This window comes from Talpa occidentalis, unplaced genomic scaffold (genome assembly GCF_014898055.3).
Source record: "Talpa occidentalis isolate TD23 unplaced genomic scaffold, MPIMG_talOcc4v2.1 talOcc4.6, whole genome shotgun sequence".
Taxonomy (NCBI): domain Eukaryota; kingdom Metazoa; phylum Chordata; class Mammalia; order Eulipotyphla; family Talpidae; genus Talpa; species Talpa occidentalis.
Window position 1 is genome coordinate 11,035,491 of NW_023604972.1, and position 22,334 is coordinate 11,057,824.

The window sequence follows — 22,334 nt, forward strand, 5'->3', positions numbered from 1 at the left end:
TGTATTTATGTGTCTTCATATTCAAAGACCACTTTTTATAAAGGAAATGAAGATGATCTGAAAGTGGGTAGTTGGGGAAACTTCAAGCCAAGTAAACTAGAGTGTGATTAAAGACCTTTAATCTTTTCAAGGTTACCCTAATATGAAATAAAAAAAAATACATGTATATCAATTATCTATGGCCCTGTTGCTAACACAGCACTCCCAATAACCTTTTATTGGGTAACAGGAACATCTGGTTTTCTAGTCTAGTGAGTTGACTCTTGGAAACAGGACTGGTCCCCAAAAAGACAAAGTCACATTACCCATTCTCCAAGAAATGGAGAGGGACTAGAATTGGACTTAATAATCAGTCAGATGTACGTGATGAAGCCCCCATAAAAATCACTCACGTACAGGCTTCAGAGGGGCACCATTGATTGGGAAGGGTGCTGCACCCCAACTCCTTGGGGACAAAAACTCCTGTGCTGGAGAACCATCTGGACTTCACCCTACCTCTCTCTTCATCTGTCTATACTTTTGTGTCCTTTATTCTATAGTAAAATGATAGCGGTAAGTATTCTGAGTTCTATGAGCTGTTCTAGCAAATTATTAAACTCAAAGAAAGGATCCTTATAATGTTGATTTTTAATTTGCCAGAAATACAGTCAGGTCACCTGGCTCTGAGGTCTAGTCTCTGAGATGGGGACAGATTGGTCATGGGTTTAAAATCGGTGAAACTATAGGCCTAAGACAGAGCACCCCAATTTCAGACATGTGGATACTATCTTTTAAGTTTTTGTCATAGCTGTGTAATACCTGCATTGCTACTTTACACTGACTCATTTTATTTTACTTAAAAATGTACTTATACAGGAAAATTTCTATTATGGTAATATTTGGAAAGCTAGTATTATGTGCTACAGGTAAAAGATAACCAGAAAAAAAAAAAATACATAGAATTAAAACATGATAATTTTATTGAATTTCAGGATTTTCCTTTTTTTGTGGCTTCCTGCTGTTTCTGTGTTTCACCCATCAGTTTCCAGGCCCCTTTCCTGTCTCAAACTAGTTTTTCTCTCCCTCAGGCCTGAGGGACAGAGGTTTTCTGTGTGAGATCTATGAGGCATGTCTGCAGATTAAAGACCTTTAAAGGATCACACTCTAGTTTACTTGGTTTGAAGTTTCCCCAACTACCCACTTTCAGATCATCTTCAGTTCCTTTATAAAAAGTGGTCTTTGAATATGAAGACACAAATACAAACACACTTATGTGTCTCTGTGTTCACAGCAGCATTATTCACAATAGCAAGATATGAAATCAACCAGAATGCCCATCAACAGATGACTGGAAGAAAAGTGGTATATAGGGGGCCTCCCTGGTGGCACAAGGGGTTAAGCATCAGCAGTATGGAGCAATCCGCAGCCACTGCTGCACAAGTTCGGTCCCCTGCCAGGGAGCTACCCACAGGGATCTCCTGCTGCTCTCCTCAGCAGTGTATTTCAGTCAATCTGCTTGTTTCCCACTCTGTCTCTGGTGGGTCCTCTCACCCCCCACACCTCTGACCTACACTCCAGCTCTTTTGTAGGCATAAATAAACAAATCTTTAAAAAAAAAAAGTGGCATGTATACTTAGTGGAATGCCACCCAACTATTCAAAAAGATGAAGTTGTGCCCTTTGCTACAACTTGATGGAACTTGAGATAATTATGCTCATTGAAATTAGTCAGAAAACAAGAGACAACGGTTAGTTTCAATCATTTGTGGAATATAATTAACCAAAGAAAACAGATGACAAAACACAACAAGAAAAAATTAGAATCTGAAAAATATGATGATTCCCTGAGGGGGCTGGAGTGAGGGATAGAGGGGTCAGCATCCAGGAGCCTTGGTGAGCAGTGAGGGAAGAGTGTGCCCACCTGGACATGTGAAGCTCTATGCAGGAAATTATAAAGTTTTTTAAGATAATGGTAAATCAATGAAATTTGACTTCAAAAAGTTATCTTGGGTGCTATATTTAGAGTTTGCAATTGAAATTGGCAATAGGATAATTCTGATGTAAGTTACTCAACCATCATTGGAAGCTGGAACTTCTGTTTTTATCATAGTTATAATTAGATTTTTGTGTCTTTTTTGGGTCTGTGTATAATGTCTGTCTCTTCAATAAAACTCTAAGCACATGAAGTCACTGTCATAAAAAGAGGTTTTCAGAAAAACTTCCCCTTTGTCACAAACTCCCTCCTACCGATTTTTACTCTCTTGGCCTATTTTAGTATTTTCACCTTGATTTCAAGAATACTATTAACATATCGCTCATTATTTGTGCATTTCAATTATTATACATAAAGATTACAATCTAATATATCACTGGTCAGAATACAATGACATAAAACTCATGTATGAGATGAGAGTACAGAAATCCTTTATAATCACTCAATATGGACAGGTTATAGTTTTGCTCTAAATGTTAAGAACAGACATAAGTTTTTAGTCTGTTGTTGTTCTGTGTGCCTTGTTCTATGTGGGATACCCCCCAAAAGGGAGTGTAGTGCAGTGTCACCTTCAGGGAGCTATGGAAGTGAGGTTCCTTGACTTGGCACAGAGGCTGAGATGCCCTATATTGTCAAGGACAGCATCTTAAGTGTCTGGAGCTTCATGCCAGTTACCCTAAGACTGGAAGCTTCACAGACAACTTTTCTAATGGTGTTCTCAGGGGTGCACTTATTGTCTGCTCCCTGGACCTAAATTCTAAATCCACTTTTGCCAGTGGTCTGGAGGGTTATTTTCCCACTGATGTCCTCGCAAATAGAGCAGAGCAAAACCACATCCCATAGTTGTTGCTATATCCTTTCCCTTGCCTTTCCATTGCTTTTCTTTATTCTGAATGTCTAAGGTCTTGGAGGGAAGGAGTAACAATAACACACTTAAGAAAATTATAGCTAATTCTCTACTCTTCATTTCTTCCCCCGAGGAACTTGGGGTAAAAATAGGATGTTTTTCAAACAACATTGGGGAACTTTAATTAGTAGACTGGAAGATGATTCCAACCCTAATCACATGTTCAGGGATGAGTCAGTAGGGTTAGTACAGCAGTTTCCTCCTAGGGTTTAGTGTGTGCCTGGCTCCTAGGGAATTCTAGCCATTCATTTGAAGGATAAATTGATGAATCTAGGAGCAGGAAACACCAAATAAGATCTTTGCTTCCTGTTTAAGGCCATCTCTACTTTCAGAGAAGTTATAAACTGATAGGAAGTCAGACAGCTAAATACATTTTATTTATTTATTTGTTTATTTTTAAAGATTTGTTTATTTGTTTATACACGTGCTGGGTACAATCAGAAGCACAGGCAGGTGAGAGGATTCACCAGAGACAGAGCGGGGATCAGAACAGGCAGACTGACAAAACACACTGGTGAGGGGAGCAGCGGGTGCAGCAGGAGAGGTTTGTGCACCATGTGGGACCCTCGTTGGCCGTGGCATTGAACCAGCGCTGCAGAGGCTGCAGGCAGCTTCGCAGCCCAGTGCTCAACCGCTGCGCCACCGGGGAGGCCCTAAACGCATTTTAAACAAAATACAATGAGTGCTAAGATGTGTCCCATGGCACACAGGGACCATGGGACATGTGGCAAGAGGACAGAAATTGTACTGAGCATGTGTCCTTAGGACCTGCTGGTCAAGGGGAGATGAGTGTTAGCCCAGATAGAGGTGGCAGAAAGTTTTAGCTAGTAGAACTGCCATGTGTCAAGAATTGCTATTGAAAAAGTGCCTGGAGAAGGGAGATTCACAAAGCTAAACAAAGTTAAAAGTTTAGGGGAAGGAATTGGAACCAATGTGAGTAGAAGAGAGGCAGGAACCAGGTCACGTGGGCTTAATACTGTCAGCGAGCAGAGGTTGCTACCTCTCCAGGTTCTTCCCAGATGGTCCTGCAATCAAGTTAACATCAGACACCTAGTAGCAGAAAGGTCAAATGTAATTATATAGTGTGGAGTACATACATATATGTCCATTCTGACTCCAGGGAGGGGAATGAGGGTGTCTACCCTGAGCTAAGGAATGGGATAGGGGTCTGGAGCTTTAAGAAGACAGGAGGGGGACACTCACCATGAGGAGTGGGTGACTTGGAGGATGAAGACCAGATGCTCCATAGTTACATGTTTGCCTTAACGTGTCACTAGGTTCTGTGCTGGAGAGGTTACTGTAGGGTAAGTGATGGTCAGACTTTTATGTCACTGGCCTCTGTGGCTGTCACCTGCAGCCTTGAATGCAGGAGGCACCTAGGAGCATGGGCTTGGGGTATGCATGCCTGCTAGGGGCATCTGGATTATGGTGTGGGCATGCATACGTGCCCTGAGATGAGAGACTGAGGCCCTACGGGCAGCGACACACAGAGGATGGTGTGCGGTGAAGAGGGGTGGAGAGGGGCAGGAAAGCTACAAGAGGACAAGCACCCACATAGAGGCAGGATCACAAGACGATGCCAGAGAGAGCCCAAAAAGTAAAGACTGGCAGGGGGCCGGGAGGCTGGCAGGCCTGCCCCTTGCCCGGTTACTGCACTATAATTGGCGTAGAATGATCGTTAAAGCCTGAAAAAGCCACTGAGGGCTCTGAATTGTCTTTTCCCCATCTGCCTGAATCAATAGAGGACCTGCCCCATGACTTGCTGCCTGCCTGAAAAACAGTGACGGCAGGTAAAACTCTTCATATGCCCAGTTTTCATTCTTCTGCTTCATTAAGGGAAACTGCAGGACCTCCGTTGACCTCAGCTCAAAATAATCCGCATGCCAAAGTGACACATCTTGGAGATTCCTGTCATGAATATCTTTGGGAGGCCTGTCTTTCTGCATAGATTGAGAAGTTTGACCTTCAGGGGCAGGGGCGACCTCTGAACACCCCGTGTTCTAGAAAGGTGGCTCAGGCTGCAGTAGAATTTATTTGATGGGAATATTTGAAACTTTCCAGGCTCCAGACTACTTCTCTGGACTTTGAATAGAAATGAGGCCATAGGGATGGAGGTAAATGGCTTATGTAAGACATGTCAAGGAATTAGAGTCAGTGGCGTCTGGAGCTGTTTCTGCATGTGGCAGGAAGCAGGAGGAGGAAGAGGAAGGCTTCAGAATGCAACCAGGCCCTGCTGTGGCCTTTGATGGGGGATCCAAAGGGGAATGATTTGGGTGGGTTCTCCTAGATCCTCCCAGGTCAGGCAGAAAGCCGAGCTTGCTCTTTTAATTGAGTTGATCTAAAATAACGTTGTGATCATTGAAATTGTGTCTTATTTTTTTTTACTCCAGTCTTACAGTTTGTTTGGCTTGATTCCCTCCTTCCATGCTTCCTTCCCAGAGTGTGGGCTTCCAATGCTTCACTTAACTCACTGGGGGAAGAAAATGCTTTGAAGTTTCAAACCCAGTCCCCGAAGCGAGATTAACCATCAAAGATGCACACAAATGCACAAACACTCATGGGATTTAGGTGGATTAGCTACAGTCTAGACCCGAGGCAAAGGCACACCTGTGCGCTGCCACAAATGGTTCAGAAACCAAACCAGTGTGTGGTCTGCAGCAAGGGCTTTGAACGTGTTTTCTTTCGTATTTTAACACTGGGGGAGAACATCATGTCCTGGAATCTCGTGACTTTCTTGGCGCCTCACTTGCTGACCCCGAATTCCAGCTCCATGCAACTCCAAATACTGCAGAGGAACAAGTGAGTCTTGATTGTGTGGATGGAGGGTGACCTGATGATGGCTGGATCCCAATTTGTGGCGTCGCAATTCTGGGGAATCTGAATCATGTTTTTGTGAGATAGAATCACTGGCAGCTGTGCTAGGAATAATATCCTAAAATGTGTTACTACCCACAGCTGCGGGTATTTGCTGGAAGGTTCCCAAAGGCATTCTAGGGGCCCTGCCTCTACTGACTGCCTTTTATTCTTAGCGCTTCTAAGTCCAACTTTGAGCTCTGAGTAGTGTTGGGGGTTTTGTGATTTCTTGTATGCTGTTGTTAGTACCAGCCTGTCAACACCTAGAAGGGCAGAGCATTTTTTGTTTGTTTTAAAAATTACTCAATAGTAAATCCTTCAATATATAGCAGTATGGCTTTTGGAAACATTGAGTGATGTGTGGCTGTTGTTTTATATTGCTTTCATGTTAAATCTTACGGGGTCTATGGCCTTCCATAAATAAATGCAAATAATGTAATTGAATTCCACTGGAGCCTGCCATTAATTATTTCACATATATCTTCATTTTCAGGCTGTTGATATGGGCTAACATTCAAGGCAGCTGTGAAAAAATATCAGTAAAGTTATTTTTTATTTGGAGGGGATTTGTGAACTATAGACACATGTATGAATCATGGATCCACTTTCATATGTCTCTGTCTTTGCTTATTTGTACACATGTACATAAAATCCTATGCATGCAAAATTAGGCATAAGCAGAGACATAGATATATTATACATATATGCACATATGCAGCTGTGTGTATAGATAGATCTAGGTCTAACATGTAGATACACTGACCTCAGGTATAGGTGTACAGTGAATGGATCATTTGGGGACTATAAATGGGAAACCCAACCTGAATAGGCCTAAACCACATAGGGTATTCAATGGTTCTCAGAGCCTCCTTTCCTTCCATCTCTAGGTACCAAATCTGGCCTCTTTATGTTTATAAATTGACTGCCTAAAACTTCTACCTGCTTATGCAGCAGGAAGAATGCCTTTGTAGATGGCTTCTAAGGAGCAGCAAGAAAGCTTCTCTTAGAGAAATCCTAATGCACATTTTCTCACATCTCATGGTTTGATTGGGGTTCAAGCCCACCTCTCGGTCGATCCCTGAAACCAATGAAATGAGATGTGAAGATGGTCTTAGGTTGTTGGATAGGGGTGTCATGTCTACTCATCCAGAAGCATATAAGCTACACAGGGGAAATGCAGGTACCTAAGAAAAATCAGATTCTGTTATTAAGTGACTCTGAAGAGTTGACAGAATCATGGATGGTCAGGTTAATAAGTACCCTTCCCCCTGATTCTCTCTCTAACACACACAGCCCATTGGTGTCAGGATTTTCAAATTTCTGATTTACTTTCTGGACATTGTGTTTTGACAGATTCTATCTACTAAGAAATAGCATTGTTATAGCTAATTCACTTTTGCATTTTCATGCATGAATAGCTGGCATTACCACAATGCATTTATGTAATTCCAGCCTAAAGAAATAAAACTGATGTTTGAGATAATGTGGGAGAGCTGATAGGAAGTATATGTACAGCTGCAATTAGAGTTATTGGAATTTTAAAAATAGCTTGATGGCTTTCAGGACTCAAGGGCCCTGTTTGGAAGCACTTTCATAAAACACACTTCCTTGGGTCAAGATTTGCCTAGATCTTTCTTGGTAAATGCAGAGAATCAAGAGGAACCATCCATCACACAAACAACCACAGGTAGAGTTGCCCTTGGGTGTGCCTTGGTGTGCCTTGGGTGTGCCTCTCCCCACCTGGCCTCCTTCACTTTCTCTTTCACTTCCTTTCTCCCCTTGTGACATGATATCATCTCAGAGGCTCTCCTGCTGGAAAAACAGTACTTTGAAGTCATTAAATTTCTTCCTTGGATTTTTTTTTTTAAAACACATAGTGATTATTCAGAGTGTATTTATCAGCAACTCCCTTTTCTCAGCAGGTTAGCAAAGTCAACCTTTATTATCATTTACATCACAGTTCAAAGTGGTTTGCTTGTGGGATTAGTACTGAGCTCTGCTCCACATGGTTATACAGGGATCCAGGTTCCTTCCATGTAGGAGTTCCCAGGGCCTCAGAGTTTTCTAGTGGAGCATTTGTATTCAGTTGGTAGACAAAAAGAGAGTGATGGCATATAGATTAATCCTGCATTGTTGTGTAGGCAAATTTCAATGACCTGGCCTGGAAGTTGTGCATATTATTCTGCCCAATTTCTACTGGCCAGGATAGTCATAGGGTAAATGGCACTGCAAGGGAGCTGACATATGTGGCCTAATTGCGCCAACATTGGAAAGGAAACAGGATTTGGGCCCACATAGCAGTCTTTGCTTCAGACAGAAAAATGGTTATTTAAAACTGCCTTTCCTCCTGACACAGGTACATAGGAACAATTGAATGGCAGGGTTATTGAATCTTGGTATTTCCAGATGGGTGGGTCAAAGTCATGACTAATGGAGCTGAGTCCTTATTGGAGAACATTTTGTTTTGCAGTTAAAAAAGAAAGGAATTTCTCTAAGCTATTTTTTTACCCCAGAAGGTACTGAGTTTATAGTCTTTTATTGCTGCCAGGACTTCTAGGGAGAGCATATCTGTAGCTAAAACCATAGTGGAAGCAACTTATATTTCCCTCTAGCTTGGAAGATGGACAGAAGTTAGTGGCTTTCTTGAGTAGCAGAGTGTGGCATGCTGTTCTGAAGCAGTGCCCTGGGAAGGTGGCAGTGTCTCTAAGGGATTCCTGTGTGGTTTTGAGGAGGAAGTTGAACCCAAGACCTCAGATTTATGCATTTAGAGAAGGACTTCTGTTTCTCAAGTATAGAGAGTCAGTGAACTTGAAGGGGCCATGGCAGACTTGGAGATAAGAGAATGGCTGTCTTGGTGTTACCCAATATGCGCCAAGGTAGGAGAACCAAAACACCAAGTGTTTTATTTATTCATTCATTTATTTATTTATTTATTTATTTATTTATTTATTTATTTATTTATTTATTTTTTTGTTTGTTTGTTTGTTTGTTTGTTTATTTATTTATTTAAATTTGATCTTCATAAGACCTAAATTCTCTTGTATGGCCCTAAAATTGAGTAGAGAGAACCTAAATGGTGACAAATTAAATCACCAGTTAGGGTTAGAAAAAAAATTACCAGTCAGTTTTGTTACATTGGGCCATGAAATCAGAATTTAGAGGATCTTATTTATCAGAAAATATTTTTTCATATTCAAGATGTGACTGCATATTCTTGTGTTTTATAGCCACAATGACTTGTGCAGGGAATGGTAGTGCAATGAATTCTTCTGAAAGCTGAGGGGAATACAGAAGATTGTGGGTAATAATGGAAAGTACTGGAAGATTTCATTTTTTGAAATAGTCGAGTAGTATTACACTGTGTGTATCTACCACATCTTATCATCAGTGGTTGCACATTGAGGTAGTTCCTGTAACATGGGGATTGTAAATAGTGCTACAACATAGGAGCATATATACCCCTTTGTATTAGTGTTTTGGCATCTTTGGGTAGATACTAGGATTGGAATTGCTGGATCATAAGGTAGATCTATTTTTAATATTTAAAGAAACCTCCATAATGTTTTCCACATGCAGTCCCACCAACAGTGCAGGAGGCTTCTTTCTTTCACATCTTGCCAGTTTTTGTTGCATCTTCTCTTTTTGATATGACCTATCCTCATGGGTCTAAGGTGCTTTCTCATTGTGGTTTTGATTTGCATTTCCTTAGTAATCAGGGCTGATGAGCATTTTTAAATGTGTCTGACATTTTTAAATCTTAGTTTTAATTTCGTATAAATATTGATAAATACAGCTCACGTTTTTAAAGTTCTTCAGGGATCTCAATTATTTTTAGGAAGTTCGAGCACCAAAACGCTTGAGGAAGTTATACCAGAAAGTCCAGAATTGAGAAAAATGAAATTCTGCCATTTGTTGTCAAATAACTTCAGAGCATGTGGAACACTGAGAAATTAGTTTGCTCTTTTGGAGAAAAATCATTAGGAGAGCAGTAGCAATTATCTAGGGTTGCTGAGAGGTCGTCAATAGTGGGATAACAGATTGAAACGTCACACATCGACTTATAAATCTAAAAAAAATTGCAATACTGCCATCTAGTGTCAATAATGAAAACCTTTTAATATTTTTTTTCATTCAATTTATGGTGATTGTTTCAGAACTGAGTGATTATAGGGATTCGATTTAGTGGCATGTGCTGTATTTTTGATGTTTATTTCATTAAACATATGCCTCTAGCTTTCTGTCCTCACTTTGTTTTCTATGTAACCTCTGCTTTTTTCTTAGGTTTAGGATAACGGGTGAGGGTCAGATTTCAATCTAATTGGAGAGGGTACGACTTAGTTATTCCTTATTCTAGTCTTGTGTTCCTGCCATTGTCTTGAGGGGACTGAGTAAGTAACTTTCCTCACTTTGATATTTCCTAATTCTTCTCTCCACAGGCTTTTTTTTTAAATAGGGAACTTTAATTTTGGATCAATTTTAGAGGTACAGAATAATTACAAAGATAGTATAGATTGTTCCCATGTCCCTTGATCCAGTTTCACTTGTCAACATCCTGTGTTCCTATGGTAAATTGGAGACCTGGCCATGGAGGTAGAGGTCTGTATCGCTGCCCAGTGTTCTGAAAGTTCAGAAACAGAACCTCAGGGAATAGGGAAAGTGGACTGGGGCACAAAACAGGTCACTTATAAAAGATCAAGGATTGGATTATCCATCGCGCTGCCTCATAGCTACATTGGCAGTTAGAAAATCTTGAACTGAGACCTCCAAAATTTTGAGTGAAAATTATTTTCGTTGTAAATTTCCAGAGTAGTCAAATTACCTATCAAGTGTGATGTTAGAATAAAGACAATTCCAGAACAACAGGTTTTCAAGGAAGTTACTTCCCTCACCCCCTCCATCAGAAAGGTATTCAAAGATTTGCTTCTCTAAAAGTGGAGAAGAGACAGAGGGAAACAACAGGAGGGAATATTCCAGATTGCAGACGATGCAGTTCTGTGGAGACTGAAAAACAACCAGTGCAGAATGGAGCAGGAGATGGGGCACTTGGAGAAGTAGAGGCGTAGAGTTCTGTCAGTCTTTGGGGATGAATTAATACTAGGTATAGAGAAGATTAAATATAAAAGCCAGGATCTCTCTGGTGGTACAGGGGTTAAATCTCAACACTATGAAGCTATCAGCAGCCACTGCAGCACGGGTTCAATCCCCAGCCAGGGAGCTGAGCCACATGGCACAGCAGACCTCTCCTGTCTCACCTACCTTGCCTCTCAGCAGTGTATTTCAGTATGTGTATATATATATATATATATATATATATATATATATATATATACACTCTCTCTCTATATATATATACACTGTCTATATTACTCTCTCTATATATACTCTATATAGAGAGTATATATATATATAGTATATATATATATATATAGTCTGTCTGGCTTATGTGTGTGTATATATATACACATATATATTACATATACATATATACACATATACAATTAACCCACAGAGAAAATATAAAGTTGCATGTAAGTGTGGTGTGCTAGATGGCGGAGCTATGAACCATGTAGAGTCATAGAAACTTAAGTATCAAATATCTAAACGGAAAAAAAACAATGTTGTCATGTTGAATGGATGAAGAAGAACAAGAGGAACAGAGATAGAGACACAGAAAACTAGCTAGACCTTCCACTCCAATGTTCATAATCCAAGAGTGATTATTTAAAATTGAGAAAAAAATTAGTAAGCATCCATGTCAGCCTGTTATTTAAATGACATGGGAATGAATTAGAGAAGAAAACAATTGAACATGGTTACCTCTAGGGAGTGGGGATTTAGAAGAAGGAGGAATTGGCTAAGAGAAAATTCTCGTAGGATTATGTGACTTTAAAAAACAATGTCCATGTATTACACTAAAAGGGGAAAGATCAGATGAAGGGTGTGGGCACCAGGCTGGGGGAACTCTGTTAAAGATCAGGGAGTGCCTGAAAAGCCGGTGTACTTGCTGGCTGGTACAAAGTGTCTGGGATTCATATCTAGGCTGTGGCCAGTTAGGTGCGATCCTGTGATCACCTCCTTTATTTGCATAACCCATTTGTACGCCCAGACTCCAGCCTGGGATGAGAGGTCACTTACTGCTTGCACTATTGCTAGCTCCTCTGACTATAAGGCACAGCACTCCCCTGGGCTCGTGGTTCCAGTTGACCACCTTCTGAAGACATGGCTTTCCCTGCAGGGTTTGGATGGGGCGCAGCCACTGCTGCTTATCAAGTGGAAGGTAGGAGAAGCTCCTTTCATTTTTCTCGAGCTGGAATGGATTCCTTTTGGTGGATTCTGTCTGCTTGCAGAAGATGGTGGGATTGAGCAGGCAAAGATGCAGTTATATGAATGAAACGGATACTTTTCAAAATGGAAGAGGTTCATACTTCTTGACCCTTTGCATAAGCATAGGGTGGTGGAGGTAAGGAGCAGAAGAGCAAGCTGCAGCTGTAGTTTTGGTCAATCCAGGCTTATCTGAGACATCAATTTACATTGGAGCACCTGCTTTCCTGCTTTCAAGAAAAATATTAGGTAAATGTCTTTAAAGAGTGTAGAGATTTCACTGAAGGCTGTTCATTAACTGGGAGAGGCACTCTGTTCTATTTCTAGCGAGCACAAAGCAGAGTCTAATCTAGCATGCCATCCCATTTGTAGGCACCTCAGTAGTGGAAATTTCTAGTAGGAAATTTCCTACCATAGCACCCTGAATGGATTTGGAAGTTGGAAGTCTGAACTGCAGTGACCATCCTATAATACATGGAGTGTGAATCTGCTATACCCAAGTCTCAGATAATATACCTGTGATACAAGGTTAGGGGAGAGAGAGAGAGAGAGAGAGAGAGAGGAACCCTTAATCCGTTTGACTGATTGGCAATCATGTAAGAAGAGGAAGAATCAAACACAGACGGAGGCATGGGGAGAAACTGACAATGGTGACAGGGGCTGGAGTGATGAGGATGTAAGCCAAGGACAGTGAGGGACTGCTGGTCTCTGCCAGAAGACAGCAAGAGACAAGGAAGGATTTCTCTAGTGTCTGAGGAAGTAAGGCCCTGCAAACGTCTTGGCTTTGAATTTTCAGCCTCTATAACCGGAGAGACAATTATTTCTGTTGTGAAGGCCAGCTCGTCTATTATAATGGCACAAGTAAATTAATAGATGAAATAGTTACTGCTTATGGTAAGTGCTTCAGTGATCATTGCATGTTTTAGTGAAGGGTTACATGAAAGTAGTTACTTGAAGTCATCTGAGATCGTCCCATTTCTTTTTGATTTTGGGACTCTGAGTTTTGGGAATGCTCTGAACTCAGAAATCTACAGTCATTGGAAGTCACAGACACTTCACAAAAGGGAGGACCCAGCATGAATTGTATTTGTAAAAAAAGTGTCAGAAAGTAACATTTTGGTAATTTGTTATAAAACATTACCATTTATCTCTTTCCACTGATTTTGGAAATACAGTGGTATCTGTGTAGGTATCTTTGTTTTCAGACACACTTCCTGGAGCTCGAGAAATAACTGGCATATTCCAACATCTACCCACTCCCCTACCAACCCTTGAACGCCCTCTACCCACCTCCACCTCCGCCAGAAATAATGGGTTCCTTGGAGTAAAGTTGGCATGTTGACAGGTGGGGCTGACAGAGTTGCTGGACTGGACCTTTGGTCAGTGGGTCACCTAACAAATGAAATACTGGGGGGCATATTTCTCCAGGCCTGAGACTGTCCCATTTTCCTGTCTCTGTCTAAATCCCTTTTGCCTCTACTCTGCTTCCTTCCCTGTTGGTGGTTTTTACGAAGAATTTAATGTAATGTTTATTATGTAAGAGTTGGCTGCATGGTGCCTTGAGCCTTTAGGAGGAAAACACAATATAAATCTAATAAATAAATAATAAACAAGTGGTATAAGCAGGAGGAAAATTATGTGTTTTAGGTGAGTTGTAAAGAGCATCGTAAAACCTGTCAAAATGTATTTGTTAAGATGAAGAGGCAGAGAAGAAAATGCAGATAATCATTGCATATACAGCAGTGAGTCTCTTGCAAGTATTGCTGTAGTCCCGTAATTTTTTTAAGAGAAATTTATTTTTTTAATTTTTAAAATATTTTATTTTATATAATTCTTATATCATTTTTCATTTTTGCATAATGCATGCATTTTCATTTTGATTATATTCCCCCCCCCCTTATTTTGACCATAACCTTTCCTCTCCCCTCCACCCCCCCCCCTAGTGTGTCTCTGGTTTATAGCTGTTTGTTGCTTTTGATTTTTTCTTTACTATTGTTAGTCTTTTTCCTGGGCCCTTGTTTATGTAGTCCCATAATTTTTAACCCTTTGTGAAGGGTATTCTGGCAATGTTTTCACATGGAGAAACCAGGAACTCAGAAGGGCAGGGAACTGTGTGGCATCTTTTTGTCTTCCTTTGTGGGCTTCAGAGAGCCAAGAAACTGACACTTCGGGCCCAATTCTATGGCCCTTATGAGCTTTTAACCCCCAATGATTTGAGGGAAGTTTCTTAAGGGTGAACATGCTGTACAAAGATCCCACAAATCCTAAGCAAAATCTGAACTACTCTGTAAAGGCTTCCTGATGGGAGCTGAGTTTTTGATTCTTAAAAAGTCAAAGTCTCCGCTTTATGAATGTCATTATCAGCCCTTCATGCTGGGCTGGATATCAATATAGTGTTTGGACTTTTAATTTTGACCCTGGCAAGAAATGAGTCTGGCTTCAAACTCTGACTATCTATTTGACCAGGTTACTAAAAGGTGGAATCCTAAAGTTCAGAAATCTTAAGTAATTTTTACACTTAAAAAATTAGTATTAAACAGGATAACTATATTAGGTGGTTTTAGGTGCAACTGGGCCATTTCTTCTCTGGTCTATACAGACCTGAGCAGGAGGCAACTTTCATCTACCTGCTGCACATGTGGGCACTGGCACCACATTTCTTTATACTACCACTCCCCCCCACATTTTTTTTTCTTTCTCCAGTCATCATTTGACTATATATCTTGGTTCTTAGTTTCTGCTAACACCCTTGGGTTAAACCACCCCTTTTGGGACTTCATCTCTTTCCTGTCCTTGGATGACTTCTAGAACAGGGCTCAGCAGATAGTTCTACTATTTGTCTGGACCACCTAAGAAAGAAGAAGGGAAGAGGCTTCCAGCAGGCTCCTTTATCCCTTGGTTTATAAGGAAAAAGAGTGGTGTGTATCCAGGAAATTTGTTGTAGTCTATATGTGATATGACAGAAACCATACCTGTTCCCCCGCCCTCCATTTCAAATTTGATATCTACAACAATCTCACCTCCCCGTTTTGATTCCCTATTTGGATCATGAAATTGTCATTGAGAGAGACCTGATTTAGGCATGGATGATATTTAAATACTCATCAATTGATGCACCATCCACACTGGCCAATCATACAGCAACTGTACACAGTGGATATAGACTGGGCTCTCTCTCATTGCATGGATTCATCAGAGTGGATGCAGCATAAACAACCCGTATGAGACTGGCTGGCCTCTTCATCCACCGCTATCTTACAAACAGACCAGGCTAGTACCCATGCTAACCCGTCAGAGTGGGTGGCATCTGTAAACAGCCACTGGGGCACATATATGTTCTGATTGAATTTTTGCATGGAACACATCTAGAATATACACAATTCTGTTTGTGGACTGCTGCAGAGTTGAATCACTTAATTTCTCTAAGCCTCAGTTTTCTCACCTGCAAAATTCCTGTCCTTTGTGCTTCTTTGTGTCTAGATTCATTTCCTCAATTTTTTCTTTCCGTGTACAGATTCAGACTATAGCTTCGTTCATTTTGGTTTTCGACACCTCAGTGGAATATTGCACTTAGGTATTTTCAGGTTTTAGGAATCATTCTTGGATGGCCTCCTTTTTTGGAAGTCATGTTTTGTTTTTTGGATCTAATCACTCTAAATCTTTTTAAGAATGCTAGTTTAGGGCCCCCCTTGTTGCACAGTGGGTTGAACGCAGAGCTGTGAAGCTGCCCGCAGCCTCTGCAGTGCAGATTCGATTCCCAGCCAGCCAGGGAGATACCCACATAGTGCAGCAGACCTCTCCTGCCTCGCCTGCTGCTCCCCTCAGCAGTGTATTTCATCAGTCTGCCTGTTCTGTTCCCCACTCTGTCTGTGGTGAATTCTCTCACCCTCCTGCGCCCCTGCCCTGTACCCCAGTTCTTGTATAAATAAAATAAATCTGTAAAAACCAAAAAAGAATGCTAGTTTAAAAAATTAAATTCTCTGTCTTTTTTAACCCTGAGAATTTGGGGTTATTTATTTGGGTCCTTGTCTTTTTTTTTTTTAAATTAAAAGTCTGGATCTTGAATGCCTGTTTTTGTCGATGAACCAACTATGTTGCTATCCGGAACTGAGTTAGGCTTCCTTTGAAGTTATGTAGCTCTACTGAAATGAACAAGGTGAACTGGGGGAAGAACAGGGCCCTGCTTCTGTGGGTGCTCCTTGGGTTGTCAGCCTTCTCATAAAGAACCACAGGGTGAGAGGGGAGGGAGGCAGGATTTAGACCTCACTAACGGCCAGATAAGCAGAAATTTATTCTAAGGAAGAATGTTTTGTTTGCTTTAAAAAGTATTTATATTTTTATTAAGTAGATTTCTCCATTTTCCTGTCTCCCCCCAGTTTTTTTGAGGTACAGACATACAGCGGTATACAAGCTTGGGGTGTTCAGCAGAATGACATCACATAGATTGGGAAGTGATCACCACAATAACTTTAGTTACCAACCATTACCTTATGTAGACACACATGCTCCAAGAAAAAACAGGTTTTGTTTTTCCTTGTCATGAGAACTCTTAGGATTTACTGCTTTAGCAACTTTCAAATATGGCCTATGGCGTGCTAATGACACTCATCGTGTCCATTGCCTCCTTGGTGCTTGTTTGTCTTAGAGCTCGTGGTTTATTCCTTTTGACACCTTCCTCCAATTACCCACGTGCACCTGCCTCTAGTAACCTGGCTGATCTTTCAGCTGTGTGTGCTGCGAGTGTATTTTAGCTTCGCATACAAGTAGGCTCATACACTATTTGTCTTTCTCTGTCTGATTGTTTTTTACTTTTATGCTTCCTGTCCCCACTCCCCTTCAAGTTCATATTCAACTGTAGATTTTGTTCTATTTTTCTTGATTATCTTAGTTCCCTCAATAGGCATCCTTCCTGGTCAGCTCTCTTACGTTTATTAAGTGGGGTAAAGGCAGCACCAGCTGCGGTGTTTATGGGGGACAGAAAGTAAGCAGCTGGGGGCACTATGGATAATCCTTTAATTAATTACCTTGATGGCACTGAGGCAGGCTCTTCTCTCTGCACTGCTTGACCCCCTAGATACTCCAGGGAAACCCCTCTTTTTTTTAAAGATTTATTTATTTACACAAGAGCTGGGGTACAGGTCAGAGGCACGAGAGGATGAGAGGGTTCACCAAAGAGTGGGGAGCAGAACAGGCAGATGGACTGAAAGCACTGCTGAGGGGAGCAGCGGGCAAGACAGGAGAGGTCTGTCACGCCATGTGGGAATCTCCCTGGCCGGCTGGGAATTGAACTGGCGCTGCAGAGGCTGAGGACAGCTTCACAGGCTGCGCTCAATCTGCTGAGCCACTGGAAACCCCTCTTAATCCTCCTCAGTCCTAATCATCGTCACCATTGCCAGTGTGTGAATTTATGCTGTAATTCTTTGATTAGTTTCTCAGACAGTTCAGTCCTGTTTCTATTTTCCAGAAATATTTTAGTAAAGGTGATATTCCTCGGGGATGCTTTTTTATTTTCATCTCTGTCGTGGATTCCCTCTTTATTTACTTATTTTAAATTTACTGTCCTTTGAGTGGAGTTGTGAGAGGGAGAGCAATTACATGTGTATATTCTGGAAACCTTTATTAACATGGCTTACTATAGGGAAGTGCCTCAAAAACCACGAAGGTTGACAAGTAAATTCCCCCTTTCTTTTCTTCTTACTTTATCAGCTTCCTTATCATCACTAACACATCCAACCTCTGGAAATTCCCTAGTCCTGGGATATTAGAAAGAGGATTGAGGGCCTCCCTGGTGGCGCAAGGGCTTAAGTTGCCTCACTATGAAGCTATCAGCAGCCACTGCAGCACAGCATGATCTGGATCCCCTGCTGGCCAGGGAGCTACCCACATGGCACTGCAGACCTCTCCTGTCTCTCCCGCTGCTCCCCTCAGCAGTGTACTTCAGTCAGTCTGCCTGTTCTGTTCCCCACTCTGTCTCTGGTGAATCCTCTCACCCCCTGCACCTCTGGCCTACGCCCCAGCCCTTGTATGCATAAATAAATAGATCTTAAAAAAAAAGGAAGAGGATTGAGATAACATGGACTTGATGGACTCTCAGACACTGTCATGAGAGAAAGGGGGATAATCAGACACTACAAAGAAAGCCACGTGGATGGGGGCACTATGACCTTCTCGGCCTCAGGTCTAGGCGTCTGTTTCTAAGGTCTATGCTCGAGACTACAGGCCTTCATGCTTTCATCCTTTCTCCCTTTATTATGTACACACAGAGTCTCCATGCACCGGTTTTTCCGGTTCCCCTTGGCTTCGTGGGCAATGCTGGAGGTGTCTGCTGCCATCACTCTTGGCAGCTGTGGGATATTTACCCAGAGGGTCTCGCTGCTGATTCTTTTGTCTCATCAAGGTTCTGAATACTGAAGGCTTATCACCTGTGTTTAGAAAACAAAAAGTTTTGTTATTGCTTTCAGGCATTTAAACATGCTCACTTAATACATTTCATACATAATTTCATGAACATTTAGGTCATGTAACAAACAAAAGTAAAATGAAAAGCCAGAGAGGTGTTTTCAAGCACTGACTAAGCACTTTCAATCCTTTTTGTTACTTTCCCAGCCCTTCATGCATAGTCACTTTTATTTTTGTCGTTCTCATAGGTGTTCTGTAAATGGCTTCTTCAGACCTTCACAGATATCTGGGTGAACACTGACTTGTTTGGATCTTTACTCTTCCTGTGTCCTTTCTCTCTTATCTGTCTTTCTACAGTTGCACATGGATGTTACCCAGAAAGTGAATGTGAGTCAATATTTTTAACCTTGAAAAACAAGGAAAAAATGCTGCAACTCAATAATTCATTTGGAGTAGGGGTTCTGTATATTGGCCTGCTTGTTTGTGCATGAACTATTTTGCCACCACTTAGTTCCTCAGTTAAGATAGGATATTTGCTAATTTGGATGAAATGAGTTGGTGTTATGCTGACAATAAAAGGCATGACTTGTGATGTTCCTTCCTGAACCAGCTTTCAGCTAAGTTTACTGGTGCCAAAGATTAAGTTATTACTTAAAAATTATTAGACCATCAGGGTCTCCTCTGGTGGTGCAGGCAGTTGAGCGTCCCGCTGTGAAGCTGTCCGCAGCCTCTGCAGCACCGATTTGATCCTGGCCGGCCGGCGAGGGTCCCACATGGTGCGGCAGACCTCTCCTGTCGCACCTGCTGCTCCCCTCAGCAGCGTATTTTGTCAGTCTGCCTGTTCTGCTCCTGGCTCTGTCTCTGGTGAATCCTCTCACCCTCCCGCGCATCTGGCCTGTACCCTGGTTCTTGTATAAATAAATAAATAAATCTTAAAATAAAAGACATAAAAAAATTATTAGACCATCACATTCAAGAAATTTGGGACTTCATCTAGACCCTTCTTCTTACAGTCTCCTTTTAGTAGTCAAATGTATTTGGTTGTCTCTTTTAAATGTCACGATTGCAAGGGGCCTCCTTGGTGGTACAGGGTTAAAGTCTCAGCACTATCAAGCTATCGCCAGCCACTGTGGCCTGAGTTCGATCCCTGGCAAGGGAGATGACCCACAAGGCAGAGCAGAACTTTCTTGTCTGGCCCGCTGCTCTGCTCAGCATTGTATTTCAGTTAATCTACCTGTTCTGCTCCCCACTGTCTCTGGTGAAGCCTTTCAACCCCCTGCCCCTGCAACTCTGGCCTATACCCCAGCTCTTGCATGCATGCATAAATAAAATAAATCTTTAAAATAAATAAATCTTGTGATGACACTCATGTTCCCTGTTATTACTACTTTCCTTTAGTTTTAGAACCCACTGCCTCTGGTCTTCTTAAAGTCATTCTCCTCCAATCTCTCCACCATGATCTTTTGAAAGTCTGATCATATCATTCCATTTTTTTTATACATTTTTTACATCATTTTTCCACAATGCAGCATTTTCATCTTGGTTATTGTCCCCATACGATTCCCACCCCCCTTGTTTTGAATCTACTCCCCCCCTCGCCCCCGCCCCATAGTGTGTCTCTGGTTTATAGTTGCTTAGCAAAATCATTGTATTTCTTGAGTGACAGCAAGAGCGCCGCAATCAAAGAGTTTAAGTTTGAACACTGACTCCACCACTTACTGGTTGCATGCCTTAGTTACTCATTCATAAAAAGGCGGCAAGAGTAGTTGTGCTAATCTTAGGGTTGTTAAAAATAATAAATGTGATTAAATTAACATCAGCTGCTTGGAATGGTGCTTGGAAAACTATATGTGTTCAATCAATTTCAACAATTATAATTTTATTGTCTCCCTGCTACAGAATAATTTCTGAACTTCTTGCATAAAAATATCTCTTTGTAATTTGACCAACGACGTCTTCTGTTTATCTGTTACTTCATTCTTTGATCAAAATGAAGCACAAGTCATTCTTTGACTGGGCCACGTCCTTCACATACTGTTTCCTCTGCTTGTATACGTACCTGACCTTTGGCATGGCGAGAGGCCAAGAGAAGTAAAAGATTCAGGACTTTTCATTTCTAGGCTAGAGATTTGCCTAATCCCACATACTGCCTCTTGCATCTTCCTCCCTTATACAACTCTTCCTCATGTGTTGCTGTGACCTTGGTAGTGACTGTAGGGGACAGAGTTAGGTGGGGCAAAGGGTATCCTCAAATAGGTTTTCACTATATATGAACAATCTTTTCAGAACAGCATGGATGTTATGTTTTGACATGAAAGTCTTGGATGGCATTCCTTGCTGCTAAAGATGACTGATATCTTGAGAAGTGTTGACACAGATATTGTAGTTATGTTGCAGTTTGAGTGGCTTGAGTGCTTGCCCTTGGCAGCACTGGACCCTGTTGTTGTCCCTCTACTGTGGTCCGCGGACCTGTGCCTTGAGGTGCCCTCAACCAGCTGAGCCAATCTGTATTGGCTTTGGATCTTTCTCAAGGTGCCTGCTCTTCCTTTCATTAGTGTGGATAATCAGAGTTTGATTGTAAAGTATGCCCAGGCCAAATACAAGGGCTTTTAAAATTGTCTGCTGTTTTAGATTATCCAGGCCACTGATCCCGCTTCCTTAGCATGGATAATTGAGAGTGGACTGGGCTGAAGAATGTTAAGCAGAACCAATTGACAAAATAAATGAGATTTTAAAAATCCTTTACATTTTAATAATAGAAAAAAAACAAGCTAGGTTTTCTTCTACTTTCAATCTAAAAGGGTCTCTTTTATTTTCTGAAGCTAAATTTATTTGGTTTTCAGTTGATTCAAAACAGGAGAACATTTCCTATGGTGCATCCGTTTAAAACCTCTTGAAAATTTATATTAATTATAGTTTGCACTTCATAGAGTGAGGGGAAAAATTGAAAATACAGCTAAGAGGTTGAACAGTTTCAGATTCAATGTCAAATCTTCTAACCATGTTTATAAGGACGTAATAAGGAGAGGGTGGGGGTCACTGCGGATTCTGAAAATCTCTCTTGATACTGGAGACTCTAACTCCACGCCTGTTGTGTTGTAGTTGGCTCATAAGCAGTCACCATTGCAGAAGGGAATTTTAAAATGCATGTATAAGATCAACAGGATTCTGCCTCCTGGGAACATCTGATTTCATTCACTTTTTATTTTCATTCTCTCACTTTTCCTCATGTACCCCTTAATGCAGGGAGAAGTGTACTTACATGTCACTTGACTGTGAATTTAGAGGCCATTTTCTCGAAGGAACCATGATATAAATAGGGATTGGTGTCACTAAATATCTTTTAGGTGTGTAATGAGACAAATAGATTTTGGGGGTTGGTCTGGGAATTTGGCGCGTAACGTAAGAGGCAGTGGTGAGGCTGGGCAGGTGACTCATAAACAAGGTTTTTTGAAACATTACCCATTTTTGCATTGGGAATTGCCAAGCTAAGGCTTAAAGTCTCCCACAACACCCATGAATAATCATTTAGATACAGGCATTGAGACTAAGAGGGAAAAGTACATTATTTACTCTAAAGACAATCATCTTCCTTTAGCGTTGTTGTAGTCCATCATGCAGATGCATACTTGGGGATCTTTGAAAGAGCAACATTTTCTTTTGATGGCCTATTACTTCATATAGCTAATAAATTATTATCCAGGTCTAGATTGTAGGAACAGTTTAGGGATGAACATCAGCCACTCTGTGACTATGAGAGACCAAGCTTCTTTCATCTGGTGAAATATTACATAGGGATTCTGGCCATTGTCCACTGTGCTGGTTCAAAGGACAAGATATAAGGATAGAGGTAATGGGCCATTGGTATATTTTGCATTTCCCT

The 22,334-nt window shown here is 41.3% G+C and overlaps 1 protein-coding gene across 1 annotated transcript in view; it reads left to right on the forward strand.

Annotated features, from left to right (window-relative positions):
• The first annotated feature begins 11,926 nt into the window (after positions 1 to 11,926).
• LOC119260642 (cytosolic beta-glucosidase) overlaps positions 11,927 to 22,334 on the forward strand; it is an 86,264-nt gene continuing 75,856 nt past the window's right edge. Inside the window, exon 1 of the mRNA XM_037529630.2 lies at positions 11,927 to 12,008. Within this exon, the coding sequence (XP_037385527.1) occupies positions 11,951 to 12,008 (58 nt within the window). The 5' untranslated portion in view covers positions 11,927 to 11,950. The remainder of the gene's footprint in view (positions 12,009 to 22,334) is intronic.